Below are 15,143 nucleotides of genomic sequence, written 5' to 3' on the forward strand. Positions count from 1 at the left end.
ACCTCGTGATATGCCTGCCTTGGCCTCCCAAAGTGCTGGAATTACAAGTGTGAGCCTCCGCCCAAACCTTTGAAGCGTCAATCTTATAGGTAAAATTATGGTGGTTTTCATTCTACCTAAGCAAGATGAATGAGAAATGGCATTTTTGTTTCATGAACAATTGCTTTGAAAAACTAATGAAATTCTTTCATGTAGAAGTCTGCGTTCATAAAAAAAATTCTTTGAGTGTTAATATATTTCATTTTGACTGCAGCCTAATTAAGTGTTCTCATTAGAATGGGCACTTGTGACTACACCTATTGCTAGAGTATGTCAGTGTCCAGTATAGAAGGTAACATTCACACACACACGCTCCTCACTGCAAATCACCTGAGCTCAGAACTCCTGTTAACATGTCTTACAACTGCAGCTCTGGAAACTTCTCCTCCTGCTGTTTTGGAAGTTACCTGAGGTATCCAGTTTCCACTTATATTTCGTTCTACCCCAGCAATGCCATCTATTCTCCAAATACCTGCCAACTGGGCTCCTTTCTCTACAATGGCTGTCAGGAGACCTACTGTGAGCCCACCAGCTGCCAGACATCCTGCACTTTGGCCAGATCCTATTAGACATCCTGCTACTGCCCAAAGAATTCCATCTTCTGCAGTCCCCGCCAGACTAACTACATAAGATCCCTTGGATGTGGAAACACTGGCCTTGGATCTCTTGGTTGTGGAAGCACTGCCTTCCAATCTCTGGACTGTGGGTCCAGCTCCTACCACCCAACTACCTTTTCATCCAGGAATTTCCAGGCAACTTGTTACTAACCAGCCTTTGGGTCTTGCCTTTTTGGATCAACTTACTGAATATTCTCCATTCTCTCATGATTATTTCTGTACTTTATGGAACTGCAACACTCAGCCTGTCCAATATCTGTGATTGTTGACCATCTACATCAGTAGGACTCAGCATCCTAGCCCTCTTGGAAGTATATGATTGAACACGGACAAATTAATCTTGACCTAGGACCCTTCCTAAATCTGACAGGAGATATATCTTGAATTTCAATTTTTGTGCCAATGCTCAGGATCATTTCTGTTATCATCTTTCTAAAATCCTTCTCTCATTATTTTCCCAGAACTCTTCCACTCAAATATATTTCAAATAGTTATAATATTTTAAATAAGCTTATTTCTTTGGCATTAATTCTGGCATTCCATTTTATTTCGTTAATACAATACACTTAGGCTAGGCATGATGGCTCACACCTGTAATCCCAGCACTTTGGGAGACCGAGGCTGGCGGATCACTTTAGGTCAAGAGTTTGAGGCCATCCCGGCCAACACAGTGAAAACCCATTTCTACTAAAAATACAAAAATTAGCAAGGCCTGGTGTGCACCTGTAATCCCAGCTACTCAGGAGGCTGAGGCAGGAGAATCACTTGAATCTGAGAGACGGAGGTTGTAGTCAGCTGAGATCATGCCACTACACTCCAGCCTGGGCAACAAAGTGGGACTCTGTGTCAAAAATAAATAAATAAATAAGTAAAAATGATACATTTAGTGAATTCATCCCATATCTTCAACTGTCTTCATTAGGTACACTTTTTGTTTGTTTCATATGTTTTATTGATATTTTGTTGAATAGAAAACAAAGTGCAAAGAAAATTTAAATATATAACCTATCACATGTTTCAAGAGATTTAAATCCCCTCATAAGTGCATTTTTTATATATTTGCTTCAGAAAATTTTGTTTTAGTCTTTCATTGAAAAAAAATTTATTGAGGTCCTTTTATATACCAAGCATTATGCTGAACAAAGACACAAATTCTCTGCTTCAAGAAGTTCCCACAAATACAATTATGTGGCAAATGGAATAATAGGGTGAAGACAAGATTCAGTGGGAACACAAAGAAGAACTTCAAAAACACTCAGAGAAAATAATATAAACCCATTATTGAAAATAGAGTAAATAAGTTACACTTAATTTTAGAAGAACAAATCTTACTGATCTATTGTGTCCATTGCAGTCCCTTGAAAAGCAGCTGCCAAATGGGATTAAATATAAAAAAGATTTATTCGTGAAAATGCCAGTGATAGATAATGGGGAGGTAGTTGGAGAGGTCTGGGAGAGCCATACTACTGTGGTGTATGTCTAGCCTCAGTGAACGACAGAGGGAACTAAGACACCACAGATGTCTGAATATTGGTTCTTTTCCTAGTGGAGACTTTGGTGTGTTTTCTAGAAACCATCTTATTCCCACCCCAGCCCGTTCTCCCTGGAATCCCTGAACTGAATATTGCCTGACAGAGTTAGCACACCCTTCCATGACTTCTCCCTGAATCCTCATCCCGAGTTCCCTCCTGCTAGGGCTCCATCCCAGCCAGCTTTCTTCTGCTAGAATCCATTTGTCCTGGAGGTGGCCCTCTTGGCCCATAGGAAACACACACTCACAGCACTGCCCATGAAAGTGATTTGGTCCTAGAGCAGGTGTCTTCCACCCAGCTAATTCTAATGGCTCACTGCTTTAAGAGTATGCTAGTCTAGTCTCAAAACTCCAGGAGATACAGAAATACTCAATTTTCTGCCTTGTCTTCTTGGTGGGCAAACAATTCCAGAGACATGTCATTTTCTTTTATTAGTGTGACACTTTTAGTAAATGCATCCTGTACTTATTACTATTTTCATTAGGTAAGCTTGTTTTCTTAGCTTTATGTGTTTCTTCTTCTTTTTTTTTTCTGGAAAGAAAACAGAGTTGAGAGAGGAGTTGAAACATGACATCTCATGTCTTGAGAGATTTATATCCCATCATAGAGCATTTGATCATATAATTGCTTTAGAAAATGTTATTTTCAGTTAGGGATTCATTGAACAAACATTTGTTGAGTTCCTATAATATAAAACATTCTTATTATAGAGAATGAGACTACCTTCTGTCATTCTAGCCAGCCACCACACTGTCTATGAATGGGCCTCATCACCTTCTCTCCCTTCCCAAAGAGAGGGAAGCCAGGGATATATGTATTTCTCTTTGTGTGTCACATGGGTAGTATTATCCCACAAGAATAAAACTTATTTCAGAGTAAACCTCGTTCTCTTATGAATGTCTAAATTGCACTTAAGGGGTATAAGGCTCAGGAAAGCTGTAAAGCTGTCAAGGCCATCTCTAATCATGGGGATGTGACTAGGACTGGGATTTATTGTCATTTACCAATATTTGCCCTCAGCTTTGGGGACTCTACCAAATTTGTGACTTATGTGAAAAGCACCCTGTAAAATTATTTTACATAAAGATAAAAGAAAACTCATTATATAAGCTCAATAATGAGAAAGTGACATGAGTAACTACACTCCTATATGAAATACCCTGGATATTCACAAATAAAGAATCATGGTGAATATAACCATACTGTCACAGAATAAATGATTTTCTACAGAGCTTTTCTTCTAGATCAGGAGTTGAAAAATGATGGCTGGTGGGCCAAATCCAGCTACTACCTGTTTCTATATATGAAATTGATCGGAACACAGCCACAAGCATCCATTTACATATGGTCTATTCTGACTTTCATGCTACAGTGGAAGAGTTAAGTGGTTCAGACAGAGACCATATGTCCCTTAAGGCCTTAAATATTCACCATCCAGCCCCTTTCAGAAAAAAATAAAAAAGTTTACCAACCTTTGCTTTAACATGATGGAACTTGCTTCAAAATTGTTACCATAATGCTCCAATTTCTGGTAACTATAATAAAGGTACATCAGTTAATTCTTCTCACTTCTTTTCTTTGGCTTCATCTACACTTTGTAGCATCAACTGGAGCCTCAACATCAGAATAAATGGCTACTGTGTTCTTTTAAAATTTGAAGTGAACGAACATCAACAAAATGTTTCACAGATTCTCAAAGTTTTTGCATTTGACTGAGAGTGTTGAGTTTTGTGATGAATAAACAGAACTCCTTCTAGGTTTCACAAATTATAATAATATGAATAATATCCAGTATTTATTATTATATAGCAAGTGCACAGTGTGAATCATTTAATCTCCAATCAATGCTGTAATGCAAGTTCTAGTATAACCTCCATTTTACAGATGAAGAAATTGCGGCACAGGCAGGTTAAATAAACTTTCCAGCAAAACAATGCGGCCAAGTGATGGAGGCTGCAACCACATTTGGTTTACCTCTGGAACATGTGCTCATAACTAGGAGATTGTCTTATTAACTTTTTATATTTCTCTGACATGATAAATGGCTAGTTAACGAATTAGGGAGGAAATTGATGAACAGATTTTGCCATTCTGTACTTACAGAGCACTGAAGCTCATAGCCACATTGTCAAATGTTTATCTCAGTATTTCCCTAAAGGGATGTCTCCTATTTACACTCCAATCTGTGAAAGATCCTTTGCTTTTCTGACTGGTGTCATCTACAACATGTTATTTTGTCCAGAAACTTGCCTCATACCTTTAGCTTTGGCTCAAGGGAAGATACTCATAGCCTAAGATGCAGAAGAAAATATCTGACTACCTGAGTTCCAGATTCCCTCTGTTTTGCCATTTCTGAAGGACCATTAAGTCAGCTGTCTGTGTTTCAATGAAAAAGCAACTCTTTTCAATTATGTAGAAAGATGAAGAGAGAATAGAATATTGAATTGGCAGCCTAGAGACAACTTCTAGAGCTGAATCCATCATTCCTTATGTAAACTTGGGCAAATTATCTTATCTCCTTGAGCCTCAGTTTCCTTATTTGTTAAGTGAGAATGTTGTATTGATTAATTTTTAAGGTATCTGTTGTTTAACTTTAAAATTAGAAATAGAATTCACATTTTTAAAGGTATGACTTGGTAGTTAAAGAAAACTAATCAGGCACAGAAATGATTTTAATAGATTTTTTGACATTATGAAGGTAATACACTTGTCCCTATATATGTAAACCAATTTATTGCAAATATATTTTGTGTATTTATTTTTATCTATGTATAAATACTTTCAGGATTTTCCAATGATCTTGTTAGGTCATAGAAGTTGTTCACCACCACAGCCTTCTTTCTCTCACTTTCTTAGCCAATGGGCCCTCTACTCAGGGTTCCCCCAGCACTTTCAGAGTTTGATGAAATACTACACCTGGATGGAGTATGGAGTCTGACTTCCCGAGTGCTTCCCCAAAACATGCTTCAACCGGAAATGTGGTTGAATTACCCTTACAGTGAACCTGATCAGTGATAACAGGAGATGCTAGAACAGGAAAAGACAAGTTTCCCCTTTCCTCCCTATCCCATCAATTACTTTGAGGTGTATTTTTTCTTTGCAACCCCTCCAGAGAAGTTGGCAATGTTTAACAAGCATGCCTGCCAAGTGGCTTGCCTTATACCTCATTATGAAGTGATACTCAGGGCCACTAACACATCGCACAGCATTGCATTGCATTTTGCTTGCTGCACTTCCATGCTCCATTGCTACGGCCTTGCACTTCCCCAACAGGGTTAGTCCTTAATGATCACCTCAGGTTCTGCATTAGTCAGGTTCTCCAGAGAAACAAAATCAGTATGATCTCTCTGGAATAATTAGTGAGAAAGAGAGATGGAGAGAGAGAGAGAGAATATGAGGAATTGGAGGCTGGGAATTCCCACAGTCTGCATTTGTAAGTTGAAGACCCAGGAGAGCTGTTGGTGTAATTCCAGTCTGAGTCCAAGGGACTGAAAATCTGGGAAGCTGATAGTATAAATCCCAGTATAAGAGCAGGAAAATACTTATGTGTCAGCTCAAGTGGCCAGGCAAAAAGAAAAAGGGGCAAATTCCTCCTTCCTCTGCCGTTTGTTCTATTATGGCCCTCGATAGATGGGATGAAGCTTATCCAGGTTGGAAAAGGCAGTCTACTGAATCCATTGATTTAAATGCTAATCTCATCCAGAAACACTGTCACAGATACATCCGGAAATGTTTTACCAGATACCTGGGCATCCTCTGATTCAGTCAAGTTGACACAAAATATTAACTATCACAATCATTTTAACTAAAACTACAGTTCGTGTATAATTCTGTTGATATGTGTGTTATTTTCAATTACATCCTCCAGGACCTAGCATAAACCGTGGCACAAGGCAGGTCCAAATAAACACTTATTTAAATGAATTTGCTTTCTTGTACTTGAAATATCAACTCTTTGAGTAGGTGATTTTCACCATGAAATATTTGGTAGAAACAGCTGAAGAGGTTCATAGTAAAATGCTCATATGATGAACTAAATTGAAATGTTGGGACGAAGGGTAAAGCCTGTGATATCAGCTACAAAGCTTCAGAATGAAGAAACACAGTTCACAGTCCATTTTACCACTGCTGGTAGAAACTAAAAGAGCTGAGTTCTCTGTTGTAGAGCACATAGAATGAGTCATACAAATTGAAGAAAGATCTTGGAAGGCCCAAGAGATAATAAAACAGAACTTATATTCTAGCAATTGGTCTTGATTATTTGAAATATAGTGAAGAGACAATCTAATTCTTACCATTATCTCTTAGTTTATGATGATCATGAGCGGGTGTGATCTCAAGAGACAACGTAAGCATTTTAGAAGCTTGTCACAATAATGTCATCATTTTTCTCTAATTACAATTGAACAGGTCATTATAAGGTAAACACAATCAAAGCTATTATGTCCATATGCTATAGCAGAAAAATACTTGCTAAGTGGGTAGCTCACCATTATTTTAGATTTAGAAAGTATAAATATACTGATTCAGCAGTCATCCATAACACTTTATTCATTCATGGAGTAATATAATATTGCATCCATATTGTGCTATCCACATTCCAAATGGGGTCTAGCATCCACAGTTCAGAACTATCCCACACAGTTCATTTCTAAAATACCCATCTAAAGCAGTGGTTCTATACAAAAAATAATTTTGCCCCCGGGAGACACAGGGCAATGTCTGGCGACATTTTTGGTTGTCATGAACTGGTGGCTGCTACTGGCATCTAATGGGAAGAGGCCCAGGGATGTTGCTAAGCATCTTACAATACTCAGGATGGTGCAAACCTAGCGAAGAAGTATGCTACCCAACTGTCAATAATGCCAAGATTTATGGAAATTGCAAAAAGAGCAAATACTTTGTTAAAGTGCAGGAAACAAAGCAGAAAGGTAGAGAATGATAAAAGAAGATTTTTTAAAAAAGAGTAACAAAGAAATAAAACAAACATGAGGAATGTGATGGCCAGAAATAACATAAGATGGTAAACTAGATTTAAACAATTTTTGGAAACAAATTCTCTGAACATTGCCTTCTGCTCTAATATGCTTCTTGTGCACAGTTGGGCTAGTGTTGCCTTCTTAGCAGAGCTACACTGGGGAGTGTGGAGGACTCATTAGCAGAAAAGTCATGACTGTGAATATGCACAGACATTTTTATGAAAGCTTTAGTTACTACAGTGACAATTATCTCTCTCTCTCTCTCTCTCTCTCTCTCTCTCTCTCTGTCCACTAAGAGATCCTATTGATTCTGTTTCTCTGGAGAACTTTGACTAATACACTGATATAATCTTATGAGAAAAGCAATAAAGATTGGAGGACTTTTCCCAGAAAAGATAAGGCTTGACTTGGGACCTAAAGGATCATAGATTTAGATGACAGCGTAAGATCACAGAAAAGGAACATCACAGGTAAAACTTACAAAGCAGTATTCAAGCAGAGGTGAGGATTCTGATGCACAGAGTGCATGAGGACAACAGCTGGAGCTTCAACTAGAAAGGTTACTGGTCACAAGATACCATACTAACAAACTTATATAATATTACATAAGAAACAGGAGATCACTGGAAATTTCTAACTAATCATTTCAGAATTTCCATCTGTCATCTAAATGTAATTTACTATTTGGGCAGATTTTAAAATGAGCTCTTTTATTTGACTGTTTTAGGCAATATTTTATTTGAGATAATATTTGCAATTCACTTTGTTCATGTTGTATTATTTGAAATCCTTCTGGCTAAGAAAATATTAGAAATATTTTTTAGTTTGAAAGCTATATCCTATTTTCTGAATTTTTCCAACTTGCCTGGAAGGAGCCCTTAGACAAGGATTGTATCTTCTACATAATTTGTTACCTACAGAGTATCATTTAATAAAAGGTTAGCAAGTGATTTATTCTTCTTTCAAGGAAATGCAGTACTTTTGATATAAATTATTTATTAAGTGTAGAAAACTGGCTTTATATCTTGTCCTGATCCACATAACACCAACTTAGTATTCTCCAGTGTTTCCGATGTGTATGTCATTGTAAGCACATAGGTCATGCTTACTATATACTTTTTGATAGAAAGAGGAAACCTTGTGCAGATGAAAGAATCCTCTTAGAAGAGATGAATGTTCCATCCCAGAAGCAGCAGGTGTTTCTTATTGACAGTTTCAGGTATCTTTGTGTATAAAGGGATAAAAGATACTTCAAAGAATGTATCACCTCTACTACCAACTTATATTGCTAGGCTTTGATTGTTCTATGGAAACAAGATCACAACATTAAAAAACCATTATTGTAGACAAAAATAAAATTTAATTTTGAAAATTGGAGTCATTCACCTTTTCACTTTTAGGTTATTTTCAAAAGCGGTAGTCAAAATGTCATGGGCTTTTAAAAAACAATATACATGCTGTAGCAATATATTTTAATAATCCATAAAACAACACAAGGAGATGTGTTGGGTATTTGATTTGTTTATATACATAATATGACATCTGAGGTAAAATAAAGTTTATTTGTCCAAAATCAAACAGCAAGCCAGTAGTGTCTTGTCAACTCATGTCCGTTTTTAAAACTCCCTCTATATATTTTGGGCTATATCACCGTTATGCAAGAGGTAAAAATAAATACAAATAAAAGAACATTCATCCTCATCATAGTAAACTGTCCCAATCTCCTGGGTAATAAAGTACCTGTTTTCCTCAGTCAAACTTTCTAAGCTTTTTAAATCAAACAAATATTGAGCATTACTTTTTCAAAGATCTTGCTAACATAGTATTCAGGTGTTAGGGATCTGTTCTATTGACAGTGAATTACATTTCTACAAGTTTTTTTTACATAGCCTGGTAAGAGGCAGGATGAATGTTGAAAAATATTCTTAGAGGAGCTAACGGCACCCACGATGAAGTATCTAAGGGTATTTACTGGAGCCAGTGGAGCACAAATGGAAGAACAGTGATATGAAAGAAATAGTGTGGAGAGTTGAACAACGTTCATGTAATTGAAGAGAGGCTCGACTTAAATGTTGACACCTCTACATAAAAACAAAAGTGATTCCTGCAGAAGTAAGTATAGAGCAGGCTTTCTTGCATATGACACAATGCACTCTCAATAGCCATTTAGCCGCTACATTTTCACAACCACCAGGCAGAGATTTCTAGCTATTTTGATATTGACTTAAGTAATTGGATTTTACATAACGTTAGAAGAAACACAAGGAACACCAGCATAAAGTTAAGGATATGGAACATTTTAATTTTGCTCCTTTATATGTCATGCTCAGAATATTCTGCATATTGAAAGAGAGTAATGAAATTCTGTAATGATACATTCTAAATTGTTAAAGATCATAGTACCAGGCCGATATGAGGCTCGGGTCATTGATTGAAAATCCATTTTATTTCTTTAAATATCATTGTTTATATCCCAATTTTGTACAAATTCTATTGTGAAGACTTAGAATGTATTTACTTTGTCCATTGCCCCCATCCTGCAAAGATATACTCTATTTCAATGGGTGCACACAACTATATATGTTTTAATTCTGTGATGTATATAACCATTTTATTTATCGAATTTCATTAACATCAGCTCTGTTAAAAATTAAAATATGTTCCCACTCAAAATACATTTTATAAAATCATTAAGACTAAGTATAAACAAATAAACAAACAAACAAAAAACAGAAGAAAAAGATGTACTTATTGAGAGACAAGAATGTTTAGTATCCTCTGAGGTGAATTATGAAAGGGTGACTTAAAATCCCTTCTCTCAGTTTCTACACATTCTTCTTAAGAAACCTACTTAATTTTTTTTTCGCTTGTAAACTGAGTTATCAGGAATGATTTTTCTGACATATGAGCTCATGACCTTCAATGACCTCAATTTTTTTCATTTTTACAATGGAATAAAATCATCTATTTGGCAGAATTACTGTAAGTATTAAAGAAGATAAATATGTATATAAATATATAATATATATTATATATATTTTATATGTAATATATAAAATATATATAATATATATTATATATTTTATATGTAATATATAAATATATATTTATAAATATAAATATATTTATATTAATATTTATAAATATATAATCTTTATATATATTTATCTTCTTTAATACTTAGATATAATATATAAATATAATGGAAGGCCTACAAAAATGTTAGGGCATCCTCACTATTATTTTCAGTCATTTTAATTTATATGTCCTAAAACATAAAAATTCGTTCTGTCAATAGTCAATATTTATGGAATATCATCTTGTGGTAGTTACTGTGCTGGCTTTGGGTTTAAAAAGATGAAAAGACGACCGGGCACAGTGGCTCACGCCTGTAATCCCAGCACTTCGGGAGGTAGAGGCAGGTGGATCACCAGGTCAGGAGTTCGAGGCCAGCCTGGACAATAAGGTGAAACCCTGTCTCTACTAAAAACAGAAAAATTAGCCAGGCATGGTGGTAGGCACCTGTAGTCCCAGCTACTCGGGAGGCTGAGGCAGGAGAATCGCTTGAGCCCAGGAGGCGGAGGTTACAGTGAGCCGAGATCGTGCCACTGCACTCCCGCCCAGGCAATAGAGAGAGAGAGAGAGAGAAAAAAAGGATGAAAAGATATAGTTCTTACCCTCAAAAACCTTACATGACAGTTTAAAAAATAGAGTAGTAGAAAGAAAGATGATCCTCATATGCTTAAGTGTTTTAGAATAGGCTTTCTCTAGCTCTAGAAGAAAATTCTTTCCAAGTGCTGTAAAATTAAAATGGACGCTTTGCATGGGAATGTTGTTACTTTCCCTTCTATGTGAGCTTTCAAAACTGTATCCACGACCAGCTCTACTTGAAGAATATGCACACCCTCTCCGACACTCCGCTTTGTTATTAGAACAACGGGTGCCAGTGCAGTTTCTATAAAGCAGAAGCTTTCAAATTTATGTGACCAGGACTCACACTGAAAAATACTTTTACTTCAGAACTTCTCTCATCTTTCTCAGAAAGCCCAAACATTCGATGACTCTAATAATTTCTATTTTATCTCATACCATCCCATTTCAGTCCATTCTATTCTATTATTTCTCACTAAAAGAAATACTGATCACCATCAACAAATAGATTTTGTGACCAATAGTACAAGTTTCACATTTTGAAGACATTTGAGGTAGAGATTACCCACATGGGAGTTACTAAGGTGGCTAATTCCATGTGCTGTTTGACCTTATCACACAAAAAATTCATTCCTTTATTAAAAACTCCACTCTCTTTCTCAGTAAGTGGAACAAAGTTCCCATTAAACCGTGGTTCAACTATCAGGTCACTAGATGCTCACAGAAGAAATCTTAAGTACCTACACATTTTTTATCAGATAAAATTGCAAACTGTGGACTGAAAGATAATTGAAGACAAAATTAGAGTCTGCCCTAAAGGAGATTAATTGAAATTAGGAAAATACATTGATGCAAGTTTAAATCAATGTTTTAAAAAATAACACATCATATATCAACTTACATTTTGGGATCCAGAAAGAATATCAATCAAGTAGATATTCGAGTTTGAATTCTTCCTATGATCTTAACAAAGTTTAATCTTTATATAGTGCTTTACAGTCAATTTTTTAAAAAATTTATTTCATTTTTTTGACACAGTCTCACTCTATCACTCAAGTTTATGGCACAATTACAACTCACTGAGGCCTCAAACTCCTGGGCTCAACCAATCCTCCTACTTCAGCCTCCTGAGTAGCTGAGACAACAGTCATGTGCCACCACCCCCAGCTAGTATTTTTATTTTCAATTTAATTTTTTGTTGTTGTTGAGATGGAGTCTCACTATGTTGCCTAGTTGGTCTCAAACTTCTGGGCTCAAGTGATCCTCCTGCTTCAGACTCCCAAAGTGCTGGGATTAAAGATATCCATCACAGTTCTTTACAGTTTATATGGTTATTTCATTCGCACAAATTATCTTATGAATGCTATCTATTATGTCATAAAAATAGTTACTCTTTTTGCAAAGATATTGAATTATGACATTTTTCATATGTCATAATTAGGGAATTATGACATATATTCCCTACCAAGTAGGGAATTGGTAAGTTACTAATATTTAGAAGTGAAAAATGTCCCTAAGTGTACCAACGCATTGGATGAAAAGTTCCTTAAATATAGCAGTTGGTTCTAGATCCTTATGAATCAATACAGTAGCAAGATGATCAGCTTTTCCACACAGTGAGATGTCACAAACTAGATCATGACTCAAAGATGAAAATTCAGGAGATTTTCTGCCCAGAGCATGAAATTTACCATTGCTGGAATTGTAAATCTGATGTAACTTCTGTGGCAAGAATGGGAGAGGGAGAAAAATCTTGGCTGGCTCTACTGGGACTGAACACAGCACTGGTAGACAGTGGCCTTGCAGAAAGAATTGTGGCAGTCATTGTGGAATTGGGAACTACCTCAAAAGGTACTAGGAAGAGAATAGAGGAAGTGGCTTGGACAGGAAGACTGAAGGAGAGATGCTGAGGCCAAGGAAGCCTCAAGGACTTAGATAAAGTTTCCAGAATAACAACCATCAGGCCAGGTATTGGAAAATATGGTTTTGGTGAATTCTCCTTTAGAAAGTGGTCTGGGGTCAGGTGAGGTGGCTCATGCCTGTAATCCCAGCACTTTGGGAGGCCGAAATGGGAGGATCACTTGAGGCCACGAGTTCAAGAAAAACCTAGGCCACATAGTGAGATCCTGTCTGTATAAAAAACATTAAAGATTAACTGGGAGTAGTGGTGCACACCTGTAGTTTCAGCTACTCAGGAGGCTGAGGTAGGAGGACTGCTTGAGCCTGGGAGGTTGAAGGCGCAGTGAGCCACGATTGCACAACTGCATTCCAACCTGGGTGACAGAGTGAGACCCCGTCCCCTCCCTCACCCCCAAAAGGAAAGAAAATGGTCTGAGACAAAATATATAACCCCATTCTTATCCTGTATGTCTTATAAGTGGATGTACATCTACACAAAATGATTTGAGTGAATCTATCACATTGACCAAATTACTGGCAGTGATATGTCACATGCATTAATATTTAGTTAACTTTTCCGGGAGTTGGTGATAAGGAATATCCACTTATATGTTATGAAACTTATACAATGTTTCATTTTTAGACAATAACTTTTATTTTATCAAAAGAATGACTCAACATAATTTTATTGATTAACTCCCAAAACATTGAAATAAAATATGTACCAGGGTTAAGCATCTTGTGCAACCAAAAGAAAATGTATGCCTAAAAAGTACTTCTTCAAAAATTCTCTGATATGATTTTATCACTATAAATTAATTGCCACTCACCTTTTCTGAAAATCTTTTAAAAATATTACGTGTTGTATTAGTCCATTTGCATTGCCATAAATACCTGAGACTGGGTAATTTACAAAGAAAAGAGGTTTACTTAGGCTCATCGTTCTGAAGGCTGCACAAGCATAACAGCAACATCTGCTCAGCTTCTGGTGAGGGAATCAGGGAGCTGACAATCATGGCAAAAGGCGAAGTGGGAGCAGGCATTGCACATGGCAGGAAAATGAGCATGAGAGAAGGGAGGAAGAAAGTGAGAAGAGGAAATACCAGACTCCTTTAAACAACCTCACCTGAACTCATTACTATGGAAAGACAACAAACCATTCATAAGGGATCCTCCCCCATGACCTCAACACCTCCCACCAGGCCCCACCTCTAACCTTGGGAATCACATTTTAACATGAGATTTGGAGGGGACAAACATCCAAACCATATCATTCTGTCCCTAACCTCCCAAATTGCCTGTCCTCCTTACATTGCAAAACACAATCATCTGTTTCCAATAGTCCCCAAAGTCTCAACTCCTTCTAGCGTCAACTCAGCAAAAAGTCCAAAGTCTAAAGTCTTATCTGAGACTCAAATTTCTTCCACCTATAAGCCTGTAAGATCAAAAACAAGTTATTTACTTCCAAGATAAAATGGTGGTATAGGCAATGGGTGAACATTCCCATTCCAAAAGGGAGAAATCAGCCAAAAGAAAGAGACAACAGGCCCCATCCATGCAAGTCTGTAACCCAGAAGGGCAGACATTAAATCTTAAAGTTCCAGAATAATCTTCTTTGGCTCCAGGTCCTGGGCACACTGGTGTGAGGAACAGACTCCCAAGGCCTTGGGCAGCTCTGTCTTCACGGCTTTGCAGGGTATATAGCCAGCGTGGCTGCTGACAGGTTAGGGCTGAGTGCTTATGGCTTTTTCAGACTTGGGATGCAAGATGCCCATGGATCTACAATTCTGGGGGCAGGAGGGCTGTGGTCCCTTCCCCTCTGTGTTATTTTGTCTGTTTTGCTATAAAGAAATACCTGAGGCTGGGTACTTGATAAAGAAAAGAGGTTTATTTTGGCTTATGGTTCTATAGGCTGTACGAGCATAACACCAGCATCTGACCAGCTTCTGGTGAGGGCAGCAGGGAGCTTACAATCATGGCAGAAGGTGAAGTGGGAGCAGGCATCACACATGGCAGGAGAGTGAGCATGAGAGAAAGGAGCAAGAGAGCAAGAGGAGGAAGTATTAGGCTCCAACAACCAGCTCTCAACTGAACTCATTACTATGAGGAAGGCACCAAGCCATTCATGAGGGATCCTCCCCCATGACCCCAACATCTCCCACAAGGCCCCCTATCCAACACTGGGAATCACATTCAACATGAGATTTGGAGGGAACAAATATCCAAACCATATCACATGTATTCAAAGGTGCTGTAGGAAGTCCCAAGAATTAACAATCTACACTACTTTTCATTAAGACACTTAGAATCAAATTAAGGAAATAGTAGATGTGCACATAGAACAATACAGCAAATGTGTCAGAGAGAAATTCTATCTCAATCAATCAACGTGTCAATAACTTTGAGCAACCATCATGTGTCAGGCA

The 15,143-nt window shown here is 37.3% G+C and overlaps 1 protein-coding gene and 1 long non-coding RNA gene across 2 annotated transcripts in view; one reads left to right on the forward strand and one right to left on the reverse strand.

Annotated features, from left to right (window-relative positions):
- The first annotated feature begins 392 nt into the window (after positions 1 to 392).
- On the forward strand, positions 393 to 806 carry LOC112206643 (keratin-associated protein 15-1). The gene is given in 1 exon segment (XM_024352365.1): positions 393 to 806. A coding segment is annotated over 1 exon segment (414 nt).
- A 2,854-nt stretch (positions 807 to 3,660) lies between these two features.
- Positions 3,661 to 15,143, reverse strand: part of LOC107970211 (uncharacterized) — a 30,096-nt gene continuing 18,613 nt past the window's right edge. The window contains exon 4 of the long non-coding RNA XR_001712597.3: positions 3,661 to 3,723. This is a non-coding gene — a long non-coding RNA (uncharacterized LOC107970211). The remainder of the gene's footprint in view (positions 3,724 to 15,143) is intronic.

This window comes from Pan troglodytes, chromosome 22 (genome assembly GCF_028858775.2).
Source record: "Pan troglodytes isolate AG18354 chromosome 22, NHGRI_mPanTro3-v2.0_pri, whole genome shotgun sequence".
Taxonomy (NCBI): Eukaryota; Metazoa; Chordata; class Mammalia; order Primates; family Hominidae; genus Pan; species Pan troglodytes.